The sequence below is a fragment of the Balaenoptera physalus genome (assembly GCF_965194825.1).
Source record: "Balaenoptera physalus genome assembly, chromosome: 5".
Taxonomy (NCBI): domain Eukaryota; kingdom Metazoa; phylum Chordata; class Mammalia; order Artiodactyla; family Balaenopteridae; genus Balaenoptera; species Balaenoptera physalus.
In genome coordinates, this window is record NC_138884.1 from 147,231,635 (window position 1) to 147,253,665 (window position 22,031).

At 47.7% G+C, this 22,031-nt stretch overlaps 1 protein-coding gene across 3 annotated transcripts in view; it reads right to left on the reverse strand.

Moving 5' to 3' along the window:
* Positions 1–22,031, reverse strand: part of AFAP1 (actin filament associated protein 1) — a 154,797-nt gene that overhangs the window by 27,272 nt on the left and 105,494 nt on the right. For all 3 annotated transcript variants that reach the window (XM_082462558.1, XM_082462557.1, XM_082462556.1), the window contains 3 exons: positions 16,677–16,826; positions 8,916–9,127; positions 3,974–4,119 (listed from right to left, as the gene is read on the reverse strand). In XM_082462558.1, the coding sequence (XP_082318684.1) occupies positions 3,974–4,119; positions 8,916–9,127; positions 16,677–16,826 (508 nt within the window). The remainder of the gene's footprint in view (positions 1–3,973; positions 4,120–8,915; positions 9,128–16,676; positions 16,827–22,031) is intronic.

The following is a 22,031-nucleotide window of genomic DNA, read 5'->3' on the forward strand; positions in this document are numbered from 1 at the left end:
GTTTACCATTATTAGTACTCTTAAATAGACCACTTTTTCTGGGAGACTTTACATGACTATTATTTCTTTTACTGTCCTCTTCCCAAAATATACCATTGACCTTTCTCCCTCAGACATAATCCAATGTACAAAAAATTCCCTTAATAACCCTGAGAAGATTCATTAACTGGCTGCCAATTTACATAAAGGCAAAAATTAATTCAACCTCAGATTATTTATCACATTGGCAAGCTACCATATTTTATATTTTGAACGCTGTTTCCTTGTTAAATCTCTTCTCTCAATTTTTACAGAAGGTTTGGCAGAAAACTAATAAATAAAAATAAACTTTATTGCTAAGTGACGTCTCCTATAAAGGTTTTTCCTATAAAGGTTTTAATGGGGTAGCAAAGACTCCTGCAGCCACAAACGCATTACATGCATATTTTTAATAAATCAGTTTTCAGAAATGCAATCTACATTCCTTTCTCGAAAATGTGACCTTCCCACATTTGGTTTAGGTGAATATTCCACACTCATTTGTGTTCTAGGGGAAATATTTTTAGTCAGGGTTTCCCTTAAATGTGGTTATCAGTTTGCTTATTATCGCTGAAGTTACATGTGGACTTAGGAGAGGCTTTTTGGAAACTAATAAGGTCCAAAATAGTATGGTTAACAACCATAAGCTCCTTTCTTTTATGTCACTCTAGGTGTGTAGATTTTGCAAAACTGGACTTAAGGATATTACATTTCTTAAAAAGCTACTTTAAATGTGCTTTATTTACTGCACGATTAGGAGTTTCATTGTAATTTACCTACACCTTGCTGATTAGATAGAATGTTATTATGGAAAAAATAACGAGGATGAACAGTCAGCACTTGACTATGTCACCCTGGTTTTCACACAAAAGAACAGTAGTGAGAATAAGTAGTTTGTACTTCAGAAATCCTCCAGCATTACTGGAGATTTCCCGGCTAAGTTGTACAAGATTAATTCATTTTGTCAAGGCTATTTACCTTAATTGGGTGTAACATGGTGGCTTGACTCCTAATATGGGCAAACGTTATCTTCATTTTACTCAGCCCCAGAATGTCCCAGGCAATCATTAAATAAACATTCATTCTACAACCCCATTCAAGATACAAAGGAAGAATGCTCCAATCTCCCATAAACACCACTTGGGTGGAAAAACTAGATGGTGCTGTTCCTATTAAACAGGCAAATAACAGCGCAAACATTTGAGTTTATCTTCTTCCCACTCAAAGGGTAGGAAGTTGATAGAATGTTTATCATCACCTGTTGATATGTAACTCCATCACCTGCTCTGTTTCAATCTGCCTCTCCTCAGCCCCAATCCAGACTCTCTAAGGATGAGGGAAACAGAAGTGGGCATCAAGGGATCAGAGCTATGGGAGCTAGACGTTTCAGACATCATGTCGCCTAAACTCTCTGTTTTCTACACAAGGAAGTTGGAACACTAACAGGTTAGGAATGACTTGCTCAGACTTTCCATTTAGTAACTACTGCAGCAGGACCAGAACCCGATTTCCTTCCTCCTGGCCCAGTGTGTCCCCTCGCAATCCCATGGGCACCACTTTACACCAAGAATCAGCAAACTCCTGCCGAGCATGGCCACGTCTGCTGGTTTCAGGACTGTCCTGCTGCTTTTGCCCGGCCACGCGGAGCTGAACGTGGCGACAGAGAGGGGTCGTCACAGTGGGGAACATGTGGTCTGCAAAGCTGAAGATGTTCACCATCTTGCCCTTCACAGAAAAGTATGACCGACCCCTGCTTTAGACAGTGGACAGCATGAAGTAGGGACCAGCCACTTCTTAATTTCACAGATACATTCCTACAAACCAGCAGTCCTCAAGTGTTTTAGTCTTTACATCCTTCGAAGTTACTGAAGACTCCCAAAGAGCTTTGGTTTATGTGGGTGTTTGCGATCAGTGTTGACTGTATTTGAAATTGAAACTCAGAAATGTATTCATTTTTATTCATTTAAAAATAATGGGAATAAATCCACCATATTTAAACGTATTTCTATAAAAATGAACTATATTTTCCAAAATAAAAAAAAGTGAGTGAGAAAAGTGGTAGTTATACATGTTTGTAAATCTATTCAATGTTTGGCTTAAGAGAAGGCAGCTGGATTCTCACACGTGCTTCAACATTCAACTGGTTGCAACAAGTTGTTTTGGTTGAAGCACATGAAGAAAATCTAGCCTCCCGCAGATATCCAGTTGTAAAAGTGAGGTGTATTTTAATAGCTTTTCCAGGTCACGGTAGATATTCTTTGATGCTACACCAAAACTCGACAAGTGGTAATTTCTTAATGATTAATTGCCATGTAGAACCTCAAACTGTATCAATGAACTTTTAGTCCTCTTTTACATGAAAACCCATTAGTTTCTCTTGCTCGTGAGATGGACCTTTTACCTGTGCATGACTTATGTGCACCTGTCAAATGCACACACTTCACTATACTATATCAAAAAAACCACACTCAATATCACCATCAATCTTATCAGAAAAGTCTGAGTACTGGGAAGCTGTCAGCTCACAGTAGCAGATACAAATCTCCCCAAATTCTCATTTCTTGAGTGCAAGCTCAACTCCATTGCAGGCAACAAACACTGCCAACCTCGAGGTGAGAGGCTCACTCGGTTCATTTCTGAAAAAGTGTCTGCAAATACCTACGTCTGAATAACCACAGTTCACCTGTTAATTGTTCTTTCAAGTAAAAGTGAAAAAATGGTGGTGGGATTAGGGAGCAGCTAGTTGAGTTAGCAACTCAGTCTTACAAGAGCGTATCCTTAAGACAACATGACAGTCCAGTCAATGTAAGTGCTTTGTGTGTCCTGCCCACTACGTAAATGTTAAAAAGACACGTACTCAAGAGATTTAATAAAAATATCTACTATCTGGCCCTTCACAGAAATAGTAATAATTGCACTGCTTCATCACAGACATCTTTTTTTTTTTTTCTTCCTTCTGGCCTCCCTGCACGGCTTGCGGGATCTTAGTTTCCTGGCCAGGGATCAAACCCGTACCCCCTGCAGTGAAAGCGTGGAGTCTTAACCACTGGACCGCCAGGGAAGTCCCCATCACGGACATCTTAAGTGAACACGGCATTTCCTTTTACTACAAGCGAGTGGCAGTGGCAATGGTCACAGCACAGTGCGGAGTGACCACTGATGGTCCTAACACCTGCCAATCTACCCCCCCCACACCCTGCTGTTGCTTTTGCACCATCGATGCAAATGTCACTACAGCGAAGAAGAAAAATAATTTCTTAGCATTATTATGAGAATAGTTTTGACCTTTGGGACTGCCTGAAAGGGTCTTGAATACCCCCAGGGGGTCTGTGGACCATACTTTGAGAACTGCTGCTATAATTTTCTTTGCCATCATTATGTTAAGAAATATTCATGGTTTAAAAGAATGTTTTTGTACATAACAGCACTTTAAAAAAAAATGACATTTAAGTTTTAAAAGTATATGATTGATGGCTTTGAAAACTCAGTCGTCACTACAGCAATATGTCAAATTATTTATGCTTTATAGAACTGTTCCCCTAATACAGGGGTCAGCAAACTACAGCCCATGGGTCAAATCTGGCCCACTGCCTGTGTCTGCAAATAAAGTTTTATTGGCACACAGCCATGTCCATTCATTTACGTATGTAACTGCAGTGGCAGAGCTGAGTAGTTTTAACAGGGAACATTGGGTCCACCAAGCCAAAAATATTACTATCTTGCCTTTCACAGAAAAAGTTTGCCAACCTCTGTCCTAATAGAAAACACAGATGGTTGAAATGACAAACATTTCAGCAAAATTTGGGTTAATATTATACAAAAAGGAGAGTCTTCAGCTGTTTTTTTTTTTTTTTTCCCCCTTGAAGGCTATACACGTACATAAAAGGAAAAGAAAATTAGGGAAAAAATAAAGTTGTTCAATTTCAGTGCCGTTTCGCACGGCAGTGGATCTTACCAGAAGGTCTGCTTGGCCGTCTGAATGACATTCGCCGACATCTCCACGTCTATGTAGTCGTAGTGCAGGGCCCCAGGGTCTGTGGAGGACCCCGTCTCAGCCAGCAAAATCCCAATCCACCTGCCCATGTCTTCAGAAGAAGATGCCTGTTGAGGTGAAGGGGGGACAAGTGCATTTTACTTAAGTAACAGTAAAGAGCTTTAACATCTTCATTCAAATGTCCAAAAAGAGACAACCTAACAGGAAAGGCGGTGGAACACGAGGCACCTGAGGATGTAGACGACAACAAGGAGGCAGCCACTGCCTGAGCCACGGGATTAACACCGCGTTCACTCCAAGCCTTAATGCGGACGCTGCACAACGGCTATTCCCAAGGAGATAAAAACCCGAGGTCCTAAGATGCCTCCCAATTATTTTGGGGAAAGGCACTAGGGTGGAAGACATGGAAATTAATGGGATTATTTAAATCTCAGCTAAAAGAAGCTGTTTAGAAAGGCTCCTTAATTTGGCAACAACATCTGGGGAGCAGGAGCCCCTCCAACCGCAGTTCCTTAACCTGGAAACCACATCAGGCCACGGCCCCTGTAGGTCACCAACTCTGGTGGCCAGTAGCCCTTGCTGTGGTCTCCTAAATGGGCCTGAAATGGCAATTTTATTTCCCTGATTAGATGGTACAGAAAATTAACCTACTTTCACTTTCATATTAGTTGTATTTATACAGGTGTAATGTTTATAATCGTTGGGCTGCTTTGTGCATGTGATTTTTTAAGATGTTTGAAATGCTCCCCGGATGTCATCTGCCTAATGTGCAAGTCTGAAATACATCTTTAAGATTTGGTTCATTAAAATTTTAAGCCGTCCTTCTTATGTGATTTAGAAAATTAATTACATTACATTCATAATGGTATTTCAAATGTCTAAATACTACTGGCTAATCAACTATGTAAGTCATATTTAAAGTTTAGGGGAAACTGAGCTATCAAATGTGTGAGTTAACTGAATGTCAAAGAAAAAATAAATATTTAGCTTTTTGCAAAAATTACAACTTTTTTACATAAAGAAAGATCTGTACGTTTAGCTTCAAGACTTAAAGAAAACTGGGTTTCATCATTATAACCTTGATGAGTTGAACACTGATCAGAATACAAGCAATTATATATACCCCATGGCAGGCACAAAAAGATGTCGGGAGGAAGAAGTTGTGTTTTGTGTGCTGACAGAACTGGCTACTGATACTGTACAAGCAACAGTATCATATGCGGCCATGGACAAAGTGAGTGGATTCCAATTACACGCCTTACGGAGAGTAAGAATGTAATCAATGCTTGCTAAATTGAAATGAATTGATTTGAGTGCTTGGATAATAAAAAAAAAATCACAAATATGTTCTCTTCACTGGTCTTTTGTCCTCCCCCAAACGAAATCTATGTTAAGAATGTATCTACGACTGAATCTATATCCATGTATCTATAACTATTTCATCTAAGCATTTTTAAAAGTATGTTAACATAATATCTAAGATGTGGTTGATACTATTACACTGTTAACTGCTTTCTTCATTGTTTAAGAAAGTTCCTCGTAGACTTTTAAAAAATAATAACTCTGTGGTGTTGAACTAAAATTAAGTACTAGTTACGATCTTGTGGCTTTTAGTATATAAATAGGTATACATGCAGGTGTATACATGTATATATGCATATACGTGTGTGTAAAATGTATAACATAGAAACATGCCTGAATATATGTATGTACAAACATACACATACACACAATTTCCTATGACTACTGAAAAGGCCTAGGCGCAATGACACCCCAGTAGCTCTGAGCACACCTTCTACCCAGATCCTGGTTTCTAAATACCATTATCCACCACGAGTTGTTCACTAAGAGCTCTTCGGAACATGGCTGATTCCAAGAGGCCTGGGGCAGAGAAAAGTACAAGATGAGCCTGGAACATCTTGTTGCATCATAACATGAGGAAAGAGCTCAAAGAATGAAGGGGACCACGGACTGTGTCCCTTTATTACAGGGACATAGCAAAGGCCACATGGCTCAAAGGGCTTTCTGCTGGCCAACTCTGTTCATTTGACCAGGATAAATCATGACAATAAAGGATTATAATCACTGATTAAAACAATAATCTATGAACCCCTGCTGATATACATATATATATATAAATGAATGAATAATTAATTGAGAGAAAGGGAAATCTTCCTTAAAGTAGATACTAACTAATAAGGAATAATGGAAGGAATAATGGAATTAGAAAGTCCCCATTTAGCAGCTGTCATTTTAATAACTCTTGTATCAGGCAGGAGTCATTCATGGACGCTAAGAATTAGTGGGTGAAATTGTGAGTAAGAGGATATTGAAAGAGTCTCAAAGAATCTTCCCGCATGAAGCTTATTAAAGACAAACGGGAAACACAGTAACTTTGCGGTGGGGAAGCCGTGCAGACATCCCACCTGAGAGATCAAAGTTAACGTCACCAGTCGTGGGACAAACTGACGGGCGTACCTGCTTAAGTGATGCAGTGACAAACACACCACTGCTTCCACGTGCCCCTGCCAAGCATGCCTACCCCAGATTCGAATTTCAAGGAAATGGCAGATATGCCCAAACTGAGGGACCGTCTACACAATAATGGTCTGTACCTGTCCCAAGTATCAATGTCATGAAACCAGACAGAGAAAGTCAAAGAGACTGCAGCTGAATGAAACACACCACCTGGGGTTTCCTTCTACTGACAAGGGACATTATTGGGATAACTGAGAAAATCTGATTAAAATCTGTAAGTCAGATAATTGTATTGCATGAGTGTGAATTTCCTGATTTTGATAATTATACAGTGGTTTTAGTAAAGAAATACCCTCACTTTGAGCAAATTCACACTGAAGTGTTTAGGGATAAAGGGGCAACGCGTCTGTAAAAGGTTCTGAAAAAATTTACACAGAGACAGAGAGAGAGAAAGAGAGAGAGGGAGAGAGAGGGGAAAAGACCATGCAAGAGATATCAAACATGGTAAAATGTTAGTATTGGGGGAATATGGGTGAAGGGTATATGGAATTATTTGTACTAGTTTCACAACTTTTCTGTAATTCTGAAATTATCTCAAAAGTTAAGATAAAATGGTCTTAGAAAAAGTACAGAATACAACTTTACTGGTCGGATCACTGCATTTCCTAACTGATTCAGGCAAACTCTTTGCTTATGTTGGAACGCTGAGTGTGGTTACGTGTGTGTGTGTGCATTTGATTCAATAACTGGAATAGGGAAAGGCAATGAAACACAACCACCACTTTTGGGGGACATGAGGCTGCACCTACAGGGCTGGGAGCAAAGACAGGACAGGGCCCTTCTCACGCAGCTCCGCCCTGCCCCTGCCCCTCCCCACGGGGGCTCCCGTCACCACCAGGTGTCCAGGCCAACGTCTCACTTTTCACCCCCGAATCCAGCGTGTGCCAGCCCACAGCGCGTGTCTTCCTGTCCTCGCAGCCTCTCTCAGATCTGCTGCCAGAGCTCCCACGTGACACCCGAGTTGTTTGCATCAAGAGTACAGTTTCCTCATTTACGTTTTTGGCTTTTTTTCCTCTCTCATCCACCCTATAGCTTTCAGCCCTCATAAATGCTTACAAAGCACACAGACTCTAGCCCAATGCTCTGTTTCACAGACAAATAAAGAAGCCAAGAGAGAAAAACAGATTGAGTTGTGATCAAAGTCTGCAACAGAACTAGGACTGGGGCCCAGATACCCTGATCCCAGCCAGGCCTGGCCTCCCTTCTGGGAAGTCAGCCACTAGGGCAGGCTCGGTCCTTTGACCTGTTATCTCAAACCATCCAAACCATCGGGCAAGGAGCCGTGTGTGAGAAAGAACTACGTTGTTAATCTCTTTTTGTACCCACCAAAAAAAAGCAGTCTCTGAAACTAACTCCTAACTCCTACCAAGACCTTCCAGGTTGGCTAATGGGGCCCCTTTGATCTTGGTCACAAGCCCAAGCCCTTTCCTTCACTGGTCAGTAACACTGCAGTCATTTAGATTAGGCTCTGCATCTGATTAATTTAGAACACACATCAGCCATGCCACCAAACCCAAAATATCCTCATTTCTATCAACTGTATAGCATAAATATACTTACATGTACTCCGGAAATTCTACACTCTGATATTTGTGTATGCATGGATATACATGTGTGTGTGTCTTTGTATCTTAATCATGATAATGCTAAGTGAAAAAAAAAAAGACAAAGGAAAAAAGGTCTGAATTAATATTGGGTAGAAATAAATTAATAATAGACGATAAAGAAAAATTTTAAATTTCAAAAACGAAAGTTTTAAGTGTGTAGCTAAGAAATTAGTTTTAATTGCCTTTCTCTGCTTTCATGAATAAGGAGGTCTGAAAAAGCAGCCAAACGATAAAATGCATGCAAAGCCAATGGTTCTTAAAAACCAAAGGTGTTCTTTTTGTTCTTTTGTAATCTGGCTCTCTGGCCACTGTCGATAGGCAACTGGTAGTCAGAAAACACCTGCTCCATCTGTGAAGAAGCCCAGAACATTCCAAAGGACAGCTTGAAGGAAATGCCACCAATTCAGAGGCAGACCACGGTTAGGGGAGAAGTTTTACTGGAAATTTTAAAATAAGTTGTTTTGTGGCCACTCTTAGAAAGCAATCTACTGCCTGGAACTGTGTACTGAACTTCCACGCAAACACGAACAGAGAGGGTATCAGACAAGGAGGTGACCCGGCAGGCAGTCTGCCGTGGGCACCGTGCAGAGAACTGGCTGAGCCGTCCACACGGCGGGGGCCCCTCGGAGAAGAAGAGCAGGACACGTGGGACGGGACAGAACCAAAGCTGCCATCAGCCGGGTGTGAGGAGTTGACGGGGCGTCCAGGCCGGACCCTAGAAGGCAAACCACCGCGAGCGAATGCCCCGGGGCTCCCACCTCCAACACGGCCACCTCCTGGCCGTTGCGAAGCAGCCGGAACGTCAGGGGGTGTTTGGAGTCCAGCCCCGGGATGACCTCGCAGCCGCGGAGCGGGATGGAGACGATGTGGGTCTTCAGGTCGGCCCTGTCCTTGTGGAGGATGAGCTTATTTTCCTTGACGCGGCACCAGCGCTCCCGCCAGCGGCTGTTGGAGAGCACGTTCAGGTAGCCTGCAACGAGAGCAGGCCGGTCAGCCTCCCCAGGAAGGATGCGCCCCAGGAGGCCGTGAAGACGGAACGAACCCCGCACACAGCACGTCTGCAAGCGCAGGCTCCCGGGAGCAACGAGAGCCGCCACTGCGAGATGACTGACCTCCATCAGCTCTGGGGACTGAGACAGGACAGACCACCCAGGAGCCCGAATGCACCGTGTGATGCGTGCCGAGGACCGTCTACGGGAACCCGGAGCTTGCCCGGGGTACGAGAGATCACTGAGCCATCAGCGGTTGGCAGGAGAGAGGCTATGAGGACACACTGCCGTCCTCAGATAGCTGAAGGGACCTCACCCAGGAAAGGGTTCGGGTTCATTCCGAGTAGCTGCAAATGACACCACCAGGGCAAAAGTGACAAGACAGGCAGAGTTTGGCTTAACATGAGGAATAAAACTATCTGAAAATGAAAGCTTTCCACAAAACAGGCAGCCCTGGGAGGTGATAAGTTCCCCACCACTGGAAGTATTTCAGCAAATGACGGCAAATCCTCGGGATGAGATTCCTGCCCGGAGGCCAGAGATGCCCTTCCTCAGTGCCCTCTGACTGGAGGACTCTGTCTGACCGCTGAGGTCTAAAGGCCCGAGTCTGATGCATGTGGAATTTCGTCATCCATGCCTCTGAGGCTGCACCACATCCTCAGTGCATTACGGATGGAATGCGATGGAATTGCAAGAAGAACTGTCCTCGTTTTTAAAAAAAGGAAATCGCCTCAAAGACAAGAAACTGATCGTTTTCACTTGTCACAAACATACGGTGCATTTTTTCTGGAAATAACAAGGCATGACAAACAGATTTCACAGGGTGGCTGTGACTTCTGACCAGTCCATAATGCTAGTAAGACGAGCAAGTGAGTGGAATAGCATATAGAGTCCAGGTCAACAAGGAAGAAGGGAAACAAGGACTCCTTAAGTCATTCGGCTGCTCTTTCGATTCATACACACACACACATACACACACACGTGCGGCTCAAAAAATAAATAATAAATAAAATCCTTTCTGATCCTGATTTTTTAAAATGTCTTTCCAAAAGGGATTTGGACGATGCCTTTTGCTTCTTTTCTGTTCTACACCTTACACACTTTATTAGCAATGGATAAATGCTATAAAGGCAAAAACCAAATGAAAACAAAACCCCAAATAGGGGTGTTAGAAGGCCCAGAATGATGCCTTCTCTTTTACGTACAGACATTACTATACATAATAGCTCAATGAATTCACTAGAAAAATGCTTATAATACTTAAATGTACGTTCAGCTGAATGTAAATCAGTTCTGCCAATATATCCTAAAGGGTACCTGGGACTAAAACTTCAGTTTGGGACACACGCTGCCATACTTGTAAAATTACAGAGAAAATGGAGAAGCAAGCCTATCAGCTCAAGTGCCTGGGACCTGAAGCTCCTTGTATTTTGCACAATTAGAAGGGATTGGAGGGAGGCGAAGACAGGCTGGAGAAGCAGAGTCCAGAAAGAAACAGAGGAAGCTCACACCCTCATCTTCTTCCTTCTTATTCACGGCTACCCAGCGAAGACCGACCTGAAGCTCTTTTGACAGTTAAAGATGGAAGAGAAAGAGCTGCTATTTTCATTCTGGGAAATACTATTTGTAAATGACATAGTTCTGATACAACTTATTCTTTTTTTTTAAGCTCTACTTAAAACATACAGTCAAATATAATAGCTGAACATCTGAGCAACAGCTATTAGAACTATTTAATATCTCCGTCTCTAAGTCATTAATCACGCTGAAGGCCCACATCTTTGGATTTTTATGAAATAGCTGGCAACTGGATCCATCGTAAGTGTGTTCCGAGCATGAATGGACACACGTGGCCTGTGGACAGTAGGATGGCGTATGATTAAGAAGAAATAAATGGAAGCATGGGACGGCTTTCAACTGACTTAGTCTTCTTGGGCACACAAGGTCGACAGGCGAGTGAACAGTTTGTAGAAGGAAGCACTCAGGCCCAGGGCACTGATGGGCGTGGCCACAGGGGCTGGCAGAGTGGAGGCTTACGTGTGCTCTGGGGCGGGTCCTCACCTGGGCCTTAAGGGGTGGGGGGATCCCTTCGGGCCTGGAGAAGCGGGGGGCGTGGTGAACTAAGACCTGAGACGTCTAGCGACCTGGTCACGGAAAACCTCGGCAGCTACTTGTAGGGACCTGTCCTTGTTGCAGAAGACGGCGGGGGTCACGATGGGGAAGGAGATGCCAACATGTTTACTGAGGAATTTAAGCCCATCTGCCTTCTCAGGAACAAGGAGGGGATTCCTCTCAACTTCCACAGGACTTCTGGATCTCAGAATTCACCACGTGGGTGCACCTGTCCCCAGCGCAGGGGGGCCGCACCTTCTGAGTATGGCTCGGCCAGCCACACGAATGACGCATCTCCTGAAGAGGGGAAGGCGCTCATCAGGTTTTCTTCCCTGACCGGGTCACCAAATGCCATGGGTCTCTTGACATGTGAGTCACAAAAGGAATGATTACATTGGACAGATCCACACTTTAGTTAGAGCATAACTTCAAAGGAAATTACCGTATTTTAACGCCTTCCTCATAATGAGTTACAGTTGCCCAAAAGGGAAAAGCAAAACGAGAGTCACGGTGGGTAACGGGCCTGTTTCTGTAAACAGCAAACGCCACGGAAACAAGCCCACATCTGGCATTTGGCCCCCCCTGGCAGGCTCACCGCCTTCTCCAAAGAGGTGGCCGAAATTCCTACTTTCTGGGTAGGGACCCCGGGTGAGGGAGGGACCACGCAGGGACATGGCAGGTGGGTCACCGAAGTACCCTGGAGTCAGAGGGCAGGTCCCATGTCCCCTAATATTCTTTCTCCCTGCCACGACACGGTTAGGCTGTGATGGAATCCCTGCCGACACAGGACCCCATCAGCCCCGAGACGATCAGCCTGAGCAGACACCCACCACCAGGTGGCGCCAAAGAGCAGCCGGGCCCCTTCGCAGGCTCGCCCAGGTCAGGTCAGCGCCCTGCTAAAGAGGCGATTCCAGTATCACCTGATTTTTTGTTTGCCTGTTCGCACCTATCATGTTATGGTGAGATGTTACGGTATCGTAACCATCTGGGAATCTCGGTTTGATGTTCTGAGGTTATCTTTGCTCCGAATTCTAAAGAAAGAACTCCAAGGCCTCTTGCAAAAGCTTGGTGACAAGTGCGTGTGAAGTTTCATGAGGACGGCCTGAGGCTGACCAAACACACACAACCACAGGAGGAGGGGACAGATGTGAACGCCCCCGCGGTCAGCTGGTCAGCTGCGTGGGGACCTGGCGCCTCTGGTCCAGCAGCTGCAGACGAGCAGGCAGGGCTGCCTGACCGAAGGGGGGCCCGCGTCCCCTGACTTCTTCTCTAGCACGGGAAGGGCAGTGTCTCCTGTGCTCTGGTCACACTTTTGTGAGGACTTTCACCGAATTGCTCGTCTCATCTTAGCCAGCCTCAGACTGTGATCGGCTGAGAGGAAAGGGGCTGCCGAGAGCTGATCCCCGCTCCGTGACGCCAAAACCCTCCCTTCCACCGGAGGCACGCGCCCTCCAGCGGGCACCCAAAGAACCCGAGACACCCTTGACGTGGTGACTGACGTCAAGAACGCGTCCCTCCTCCTTGATCAAATGTCACCTGACCTTTTGTCGGGTGGATTACGATAGAAAGTGAGAGGCATGTAACTTTCCTGCACATCCACCAAAAATCCTACTGCTGAAAACGTCACAAAGTCACAGACCATTAGAGCCAGAAGTGGCCCCAGAAATAACCAGAAGGTCCTTCCAACTAGCCCGGGTTACCCTGCCTCGGGAAGCCCTCCATCCTAGCACCTGGGGACCACTCCTTTCACTCAGCTTCTGTATTTCTATTATCGATATTATCAATGCCACTCCTCTGGCATTGCCCTCATGTCGGCTTGACTATGTCTGGTATGCTTAGGTTTTTTTTCAGGTGAACAAATGAATAATAATAGCGGCCATTTACTGAGCATAAATTATGAAATAGGCAATGAGCTTAATGTTTCATGATTTTATCCTCAATTCTAAGGAAAAGAAAGTAGTTTAAGTATAAGCCTATTTCATAGGTGGGGAACCTGAGGCTCAGAGAAGCGTGCGACTTGCTTAAGTTAATTCATTCAATTAACAAGTGTTTACTGAGCTGCTATTATCCACCAGGCTGTGTGCTCGGTGCTGGGAACACAACCGGTGGGTGAATTCGACCTGTATCTTAATCCAGTAATGAGAGGAAAAAGCTGGAAAATTCAGTGAGACAAGATTGTTAGAGGCCCTGAACTGACTGAGCACAGGATGATACGATTAGTCCAAGGTTTCAAAACTCCCACGGGGTGGCCCGCAGGGATCCAGAGGAGAAGAAGGTGGATAGTCGAGAGGCTTGTGGACGAGTCCAAACAACAGACAGAAACGGGCTGGGGAAGAGAGAGAAACGTGAAAGGCGTCTCCTGATGCCTTTATACAGTGACAGTACTTCCGGAACTCCTGAGCACTGGAGATGGGAAAATAAAGGGCCCACCTTTGCTTAGGGGTTTGTGTGCAAGTCTCGGATCATCTTAAGAGTCCAAGTGGCTGTTTGGGGAGCGGACCCAGCTGGGGCTAAGCGCAGCAACCGCTGGCTGAGGGCCCGAGAGCGGGGTGAGAGCCAGGCAGGACAGGCGGAGCGGGGGGCTGGTGCGGGCGCCTCTTCCCACCCCGCCTGTGGGAAATCTGCAGAGAACCCTCTCCTACCTGCCGGCATTTCTCCTGCACACCCAGAGCCCCAGCTGATGGGGCTGCCTCTCCCAGAAGAGCTGGGATTTGGACTCAGCTCACAGTTGCCCTGGGGACGCTCTCGTCTGTGCCCTGTCCGCTTGGCACGCTGGGCAGGATGGGGGTCTTGGGCCTTCATCCAGCTACGTTTCCTGCCTGAGACTTGGCACCCCTGTCCTAACCTAACTGAAGACAGTCATTCTCCCCCTCGACTTCTCCAGAGACCTCCCCCACCGTCCCCTGGCCCAGCAAAGAACTAGAGGACAATTTTAAAACCTTGTGGACAGAGGATGGTCTCTTAGTGGAGGTGAAAGATGTCCACCGAGAGCCGGGCGGAAACCCTCAGGTGATGGTGCGGGGCCGCGGCTGCACCAGGCCTGCTCTCTGAGCAATTCCACTGCATCTTCAGGCCAAGTGCCCACACGGCTGTTTATGAGGAGTCACGAGGGTGGCGAGCCCTGGGGGACGGGGAGGGGGGGGGGGGGGACAGGGAATACCTGTGCTGCAGGACAGCGACAGGGTTGGCCAGCGGGCCTGGCCGTGTGACTCAGGGCAAGTCCCACGACCTCCCCGAGTTCGCTGTCCTCACTGTAAAAGGAGGGGTCTGGACCACAGTTGCTAAGTTGCCTTCCATATGAATGTTTAATTGTTTTTCATGAAAGAACCGCTATTTCCTTCGCTGACCTAGGGCAGTTTTAAGAAAAAAAAAAAAACAAACTAAAAAAGGAGTTCCCTTTTCGTTGGGTAATTCCCTCTTTCCATTTGTAACCCCTAACTCCTACCTCCTCTCCAGGGCTAATGCCAGAGGGAAACAACCGCAGATCACCCAGTGCTGTGAGCCGCTCCAGGAAAGGCAGAGGGCCCCAGGCCGCTGGCGTCCACAGCTGCCCCGCCCCTGCCCTCCCGCCAGGGCTCTGTCCCGCTGGCTCAGCTTCCGCAGGGCGCTTCTTCTCCGTGGAAAGGGCATCAGTCAGCGTGCTTCTGTGACCCGATGCCGTCGGACCAGGGGCAAGTTCACGACCTCTGCATGCACGGGGGCTCCCAGACCGCTGGCCTCCATTTGGGGTCACCATCTCCCCTCCCAGCTGAACCCACAGGCGGGCGCTTCATGGGGGCCTCCCTGGGATGGCACCTCAACCCCGAGAGGCCTCGACCACTGCCCGCCCTGCCATCTTCCGCTCCACACGCACTTCTGCACAGCACCCCGGGGGGTTACCGTGCCACCAAAAGTCTGTCACGACTTCCTAGGGTCACGCCTGTGAGGGGCTGCGAGTCCCCCCTGCCCTCCCCTCGGAGCCCCCCCCACCCCAAGTCTACCTGCGCTGCACTCCACAGTCGACCCTTCCTGCCCACTGGCACAGCTCTGAGCTCACGCCGCCCTTTCAGCACAAGCCACACCCTGGGACGTGATATCGGCTGAATAAACGCATTTTTGCGTGTGTGGCCCAACTTAGGCACTAACGGGCGGCATCTAAATGCTGTTACCTTTTGGCATCCTCAGTTACCCAGAACCGTGGACAGAAGAGATGCTCATTGAGAGAGGGGAAAAAGAGAGCGAGAGAGGTGAACAGCGAGCACACACAAAAGGCATTGCGGGACTGACGTGTGATGTGCCCTGTGGTCCGCAAGGGAAAGTACAGCCCTCGCTTATTTTTCTTAAAGGGTAAGTATCCATCTTGCAGCCTCTAAAGCGTTTCTCATTAAAGGGGTCGCATGTTCTCGCGGTTGCCTAGGAAACACTGCGCATGTTCGGTCTCACTTCTCCAGGGAGGTGGTCCCTGCGGTGCCTCCGCGTAAGTCACACCCCCGCCAGACTCTCCCGCTGCCCCTCTCGTATCCCCGCCGGGTTCGTGATCAGAGTCAGTCACCACACGTTTGCGTCTGTGACCCCTGCCTCGGGCCGCCCTCCGGGCGCTAGAGTGGATGCAGCGGGATCGCAGGAGCCAACTGGTCATCACACCCCCCGCCCCCCGCCCCGCGGACGCAGCCCCGCCGCCAGCAGCTGCCCAGAGAACACTTACTGGACAAAGGCCCATGGGGGGCGGTCAGCCGGCCCGACCGGACTGGGGGCGGAAGCTTGAGGAGTGGAGCAGCCCCAGAAAGCTGAGTCGTGTGACGTCAGGCCAAGGGAAGGGGCTGCCAGGGACCCTGTCAACGCTCTTACACGCCTTACACACCCCCTCCGCTGGCCAACCGCCCACGCGTACGGTTTCCCTTTAAAGACGCTTAAAAGGAATTTGGGGGCTTCCCTGGCGGTCCGCTGGTGAAGACTCCGGGCTCCCAAGGCAGGGGGCCCGGCTTCGATCCCTGGTCCGGGAACTAGATCCCGCGTGCATGCCGCGACCAAGAGTTCCCATGCCGCAACTAAGGAGCCCTCGAGCCGCAACTAAGGAGCCCGCCTGCCGCAACTAAGACCCGGCGCAACCAAATAAATAAATAAATAAATAAATAAATATACAACAAAAAATAAAGTTAAAAAAAAAAAGGGATTTGGAAGAACCTCATGGGATCAAAGAGAGAACTTGTTTTTTGTTTTGAGAGAACTTCAGAGATCATGTCAAACCCTTGCAAGGCCTTCATTAATAAGCAGTAAAATATAATCCATTCTCCACAATTTAACTGATCACAAGCCCAATGCAAAAGAGCCCCATCAGTGAGACTTAGAAGAACATGATACAGAGGTCTCCCCGGAGAGGGTCTCCGCGTGTTCGGGGAGAGGGCGCAGATCTGGCAACCCCACGCACCCCCATCTTACCACAAGTAGGCACATCTTCCTCCGCTGAGGAGGTCTGTTCATCTGTTGATGGCTTTTTCTTTCCCAAACCGATGATCTTGGTGATTTTTTTCCCAGTGACTTTAGACACAGTTCCCTTGGCCTCTGATTTGGAACTTTTTTTCCTCTTAACTGTGAAGAAAGGTGACGACAAAAAAGCATGTTTCAACGATAGACTTTAACTGAAAAGAAACATCAAAATGAAGCATGACTCATGGCCGATTTTCTTTCCCCAAATTTCTACTTACTGAGCACCTGCAGTGTATCAGCTACTCGTCTAGATACGAGAGGACACAGCAGAAAACAGGCGCTCCCAGGAAGCTTGTGTTCCACAGCAGGCTGAGAACACACACACACACGCACACACGTGTACACACGTGCTCGCACGCACATGCACACACACCCCCGAGGGAGGTCGGATGATGGAACGGCCTTTGTAGACCTAAACTAGGGTTACGTGGTACAGTGACCGGGCCGTCAGGAAGCAGAGGAGCTAAATACCAATACAAGGCAGCATCTGTGCAGAAACCCGAGGGAAGAGCCGTCCGGGCAAGAAGGGCATCAGCTAACACAGAGCCTGTGATGCTGGAAGGAGCCGGACACGTCTAGAAACACAAGACAGGCTCGGGCAGCTGCAACCTGGCCTGCACAGGGAGGGGTCCGGCAGGTGAGGGGGCAGGGGGACTCAGCGAGCCTCCACCAGCCCCTCACTGACCTGTCAGACTCACACGGGATTCCGCCCCATCCGGAGCTCTTAGACCAGCAGCCTGCATTCCAGCCCCGTGTGTTCTGTTTGGCCTGCAGTGCTAAACCGTATGCACAAAACTCATGAATGTTTTGCATGAAGATGAATGACTTCTGGCTTCCCTTGGAAAACGGGAAGGTCTGGCGACTTTGAACCCACATTTTGGTAAGCGACGGCAGGCGGGGACAGGGCCTGAGAAGCCGCAGCTGTGCGCAAGGACCTACGTGCCCAGCTGACGACAGTCCCCGGACCCCAGCCCACTGAGCACCAGCAGCCGGCTGCTATCCTGTGCCTGACCCGTGGCGGCAATCTGCTCTCTCCAGCCCCTGCGGGCTTTGTCTACGACCTCCGACAGAATCACAGGGGTGGGGACCAGGCGCAGACCAGAGTGGACGCTAAGGATGTGTCCAGGACTGAGGGACAAGACCCTTCCCGCCAGAGCACTTCCGGGCAGGTGAGCTGTCACTTGAGGGCTGTTCTGTGCCTGGTGCTGGGGCCAAGGGCCTCGCTCAGTGTGGATGGGCTGGGAGGGCCCTGGAGGGACCCACAGCATCAAGGCCAGACACCATCACCTGAACCCCCGAGAACCCCAACAGCCCCTGCTCGGTCCTCTCCAGGAGGACCCCTCACCCCTCTGTAACTCAGAGGGTGGCACGGACCTTTCGGAAAATGTAATGAAAGTCAAGAATTCCTTCCCCACCCCTCTCCCTGTGGACACAGAACATGCACGAACATCACACAGGATAATTTCAGAGGAAGAGGATTCAGGGATGTGAGATTATAAACTATGGGCCTCATTCCTAAACCTACCCTCTAAAAGCGTACGCCCTCCCCCCTCCTTTCTACCACATGAGCTGCTCTCAGTAGGGGGCGGGGAAGCCGTCCCCTTCTCTAGTTCCACTCTGCCACCCGCCCCACGCCCAGGGAACGAGGCCAGCGCGCATCCGCCCACGCCCGGGCCTGCCTCGTCTGGGGTCTGCAGATCTTCTTCCCCTCACCCCATCCCCCGGACTCAGTGAGGTCCCGTGAGGCCAGTCACTGTGCTTGAACACTTATTTCCTCTCCAGAAAGAAACGACAGTTCACAACGTCTGAGGCAGGAGGTGCTACATTATAGTTCTTAAAAGAAGCCACACTACATTTCAGGGTAATCAGCACTACGGACTGAATGTTTTCATCTCCCCAGAATTCACATGTTGAAGCCCTAACCCCATAGTGTGGCTGTATTTGGAGATGGGGTCCCTAAGGAAGCACTGAAGGTTAAATGAGGTCTTAAGGGTGGGGCCCTGATCCGACAGGATTGGTGTACTCGTGGGGAAAGGCCACAGGAGGACACAGTGAGGGGTGGCCGTCTGCAAGCCAGGAAGGGGGCCCTCACCAGCACCCAACACTGACGGCACCTTGATCTCGGGCTTCTGGCCTCCAGAACTGTGAGAAATAAACTTCTGTTGTTTAAGCCGCCCAGTCTGTGATATCTTGTTATGGAAGCCTGAGTTGACTAGTATAAGCACTTCTACGTTATTTTAAACAAATCAGGTCATATTAGAAACACAGAACACATGACTGTCACTCCCACCCGCTCCTGACACTCTCCCACCACACGCAACCCCTTGTAAAATAAAGCACCAAGAATCCACTTTAATCTCTTGGTCTGAAGGCACATCTCCTCCCCAGTTGCCATCAGACATGGAGTCTGAGGTTGGAATACCTGTATCATTGATTTCAGTTCAACCAAACCCACAGTGAAAGCAGCAGTGGATGACCCTTCTTAGCTCTTTCTAAAGAGCCTGAAGTTGGTCTTTGACCAGAACCCCACTCAAGCTAATAAGCTTTAAAAAGAGAAGGTCCTCTCAGCGAGGACAGTCAGTGCCTGGAAGGGACCTTCTGCAAAGCTCAGGGGCACGAATCAGTCCTTCCCTGCATCTCAGAGTGACAAGTGAGAAAGCCAGGATGTTAGATTTACTTCCAGTTTTACTAGGATTTGCTCCTGTTGGGAAAGTACTTGCTGGACTCTGGCTACAAAGAAAGGACATAATAAAGACTTTTAATTCCTTGAACGTCCACTGCTTTTTTGCAAAAGCAAAAGTGAGGCTGTCCTTGGAAGAAAAAGCCAAAGGATGTAGGAACGTGAGAAAGAAATCACAAGAATATGTTGATGCTATTCAATAAACAAAACTCAGAATTTAGCACACATAATAGAATTACGAAGAAAAACCTAAAAACTCAGAACCCTCAACTCACTGAAGCTGTACAATAGAAAGGCTGCAGAGTTTAAATGGCATCAGTGTCAACGTGGTGCGCTGGGGTGGAGGCGGTGTTGACAGGCACTGAAGCAAAGCTAATTCGCAGCATTTTTAAAGCTGTAAATGTCATAAACCCAGATGGTTCCCTCTTATCCTACATAAATGGGAGTGTAGGTGTTTTGGTATTTAGGCAGGTGGGAGGAATATCATCAGACTACTGATTTGCTAAGTCTACCAACAGACCCGTTAACCTGTGATTAAATGGTACATGTGCTCAATGCGAGTTGGGGACAGTTGTCACTTCCACACAGATCAGCCCTAGGGACTCAATTCTCTTTGCTCACGTCAGCTGCGGTATCTGTAGGAACTCTACTAACTTCACCCCAAAGCCCACCATACTGGCTCATTACGTGCCAGGGCCTGACACCTTGAAAGAAGAAACCAGAGTTTTAGAGTCATTGCCTGTGGCTTTGGTCACAGAATCTGGATGGTGTCCAGGTACAGTTGACAGTCTAACATTTAGGAGAAGCTGCAGGAGTTGGGGATTACTTCCATGCAGCCAGCAGAGAAATCTGTCTGAGTCACGACATGGCTGGGATCAAGGGAGCTTTACTAGAATTTCTCAATTACAAACTAATCAAGAGAGCGCAGCAAGGATAAAAGCTAAGGTAGACGGTCAGAATGGATTTAGGCTGTTAGCTTCCTTCAGTGACTATTCATTGGGGGTCTACTATAGGCAAAGCACCATTGCCAGGCAAAAAGTGTTTGAACCAAGGTCACCTTCACAAAGCACAGAAGGCTGCTCTTGTTAAAAGGAAACAGAAGAATATCAGATGCAGACATATTCACTTACCTGCATATCTAGACATACATATCATTCTGTAGAACCTAATTTCATGCAGGGACACTGGGAGAGGAAATCACAAACAAGAAAAGAGACCAGCCAAAGCAGTGCCCGCTGAGCCTTGGCATCTGAGCAGGAACCCTGAGATTGTATGTTGTTCTGTTTCAGGGCAAAACTTAAAGATAGCTTTCCTATCTTTGATTACACATAATGTGCCCTGTGAAGACACAGATGATACCTTCCACTGAATAACTTCCGATGGGAAGAACTAAAATTACACTCAAGATACAACCGAGTTAGAAAATCACATGGGCCAAGGCAGAGATCACGACCCTCTGGCGTGAACCTTGAAATATCACAATAGCCCAGATGGTTTAGGCTCCAAGATTCTTAGCGGCCGGAATTGCTATTTGGTTTAAGGCCAGGAGACCTCTGCGTCTCTCTGAGCCAGAAGACACCTGCACCACCCCAGCGACTGAGTGCAGTTGAGCTGGGCAGGCAGAACTGCTCACCTGGGAAGCACAGAGGCTTCTGGCCTTGCACAGGGAAAACTTCCTCACCATCCACTAACCCCACCCCTCCTCTGGGCCCACACACTGCGCAGGAAACTAGAAGTCAAGCCACAGACTGGGACAAGATGTGTGCAAAAGACATCTGACAGAGCAGGGGTCCCCAACCCCCAGGCCGCCGACCAGCACCGGTCCGCAGCCTGTTAGGAACCAGGCTGCGGAGGAGAAGGTGAGTGGCGGGCAAGCGAGCGAAGCTTCATCTGTATTTACAGCTGCTCCCCATCACTCGCGTTACCACCTGTATGATCCCCTGCCCCGGCTCCATCCGTGGAAAACTTGTTTTCCATAAAACTGGTCCCTGGTGCCAAAAAGGCTGGGGACCGCTGTTACAGAGGACTTGCATTCAGAATAGATAAAGAATTCTCAGAAGTCAGTATGAACAAAAAAATCCAATAAGAATATGCAAAGATAATAAACGGCTGGCAAAAAAGCACACTAAAAAATGTTCAACATTGTTAGTCGTAGGGAAATGTGTTTTAAAGTCACAATTACACAGCACTACACACCTATTAAGATGGCTAAAATAAAAAGAAAAGAACAAAACAAAACAAAAAAGATGACAATAAAAGGCTGGTGAGAAGGCACATGAATGCCTGTGACCACAAGAGTCCCACTCCGCAGTATCAGCCGAGAGAAATGAAAACGTGTTCACGCAAAAGCCTGTTTGTGGATGTCTACGACGGCTTTACTTGTAAACCACTCAAACCTGGAAGCAGCCCAGCCGTTCTTCAGTCGGGGAGTGGATAAACTAACTGGTCCATCCACACTGGAATCCTCTCAGCCTAGAAAAGGGACAGACTACTGACCTACCACGTGGACGCATCCCAAATGCAATACACTGAGTGAGAGAAGCCAGACCCAGAAGGTTGCCCCCTGTATGATCCCACTTACAGGACAGAAAACAGGCCAGTGGTTGCCAGGGAACATTTTGGGGTGA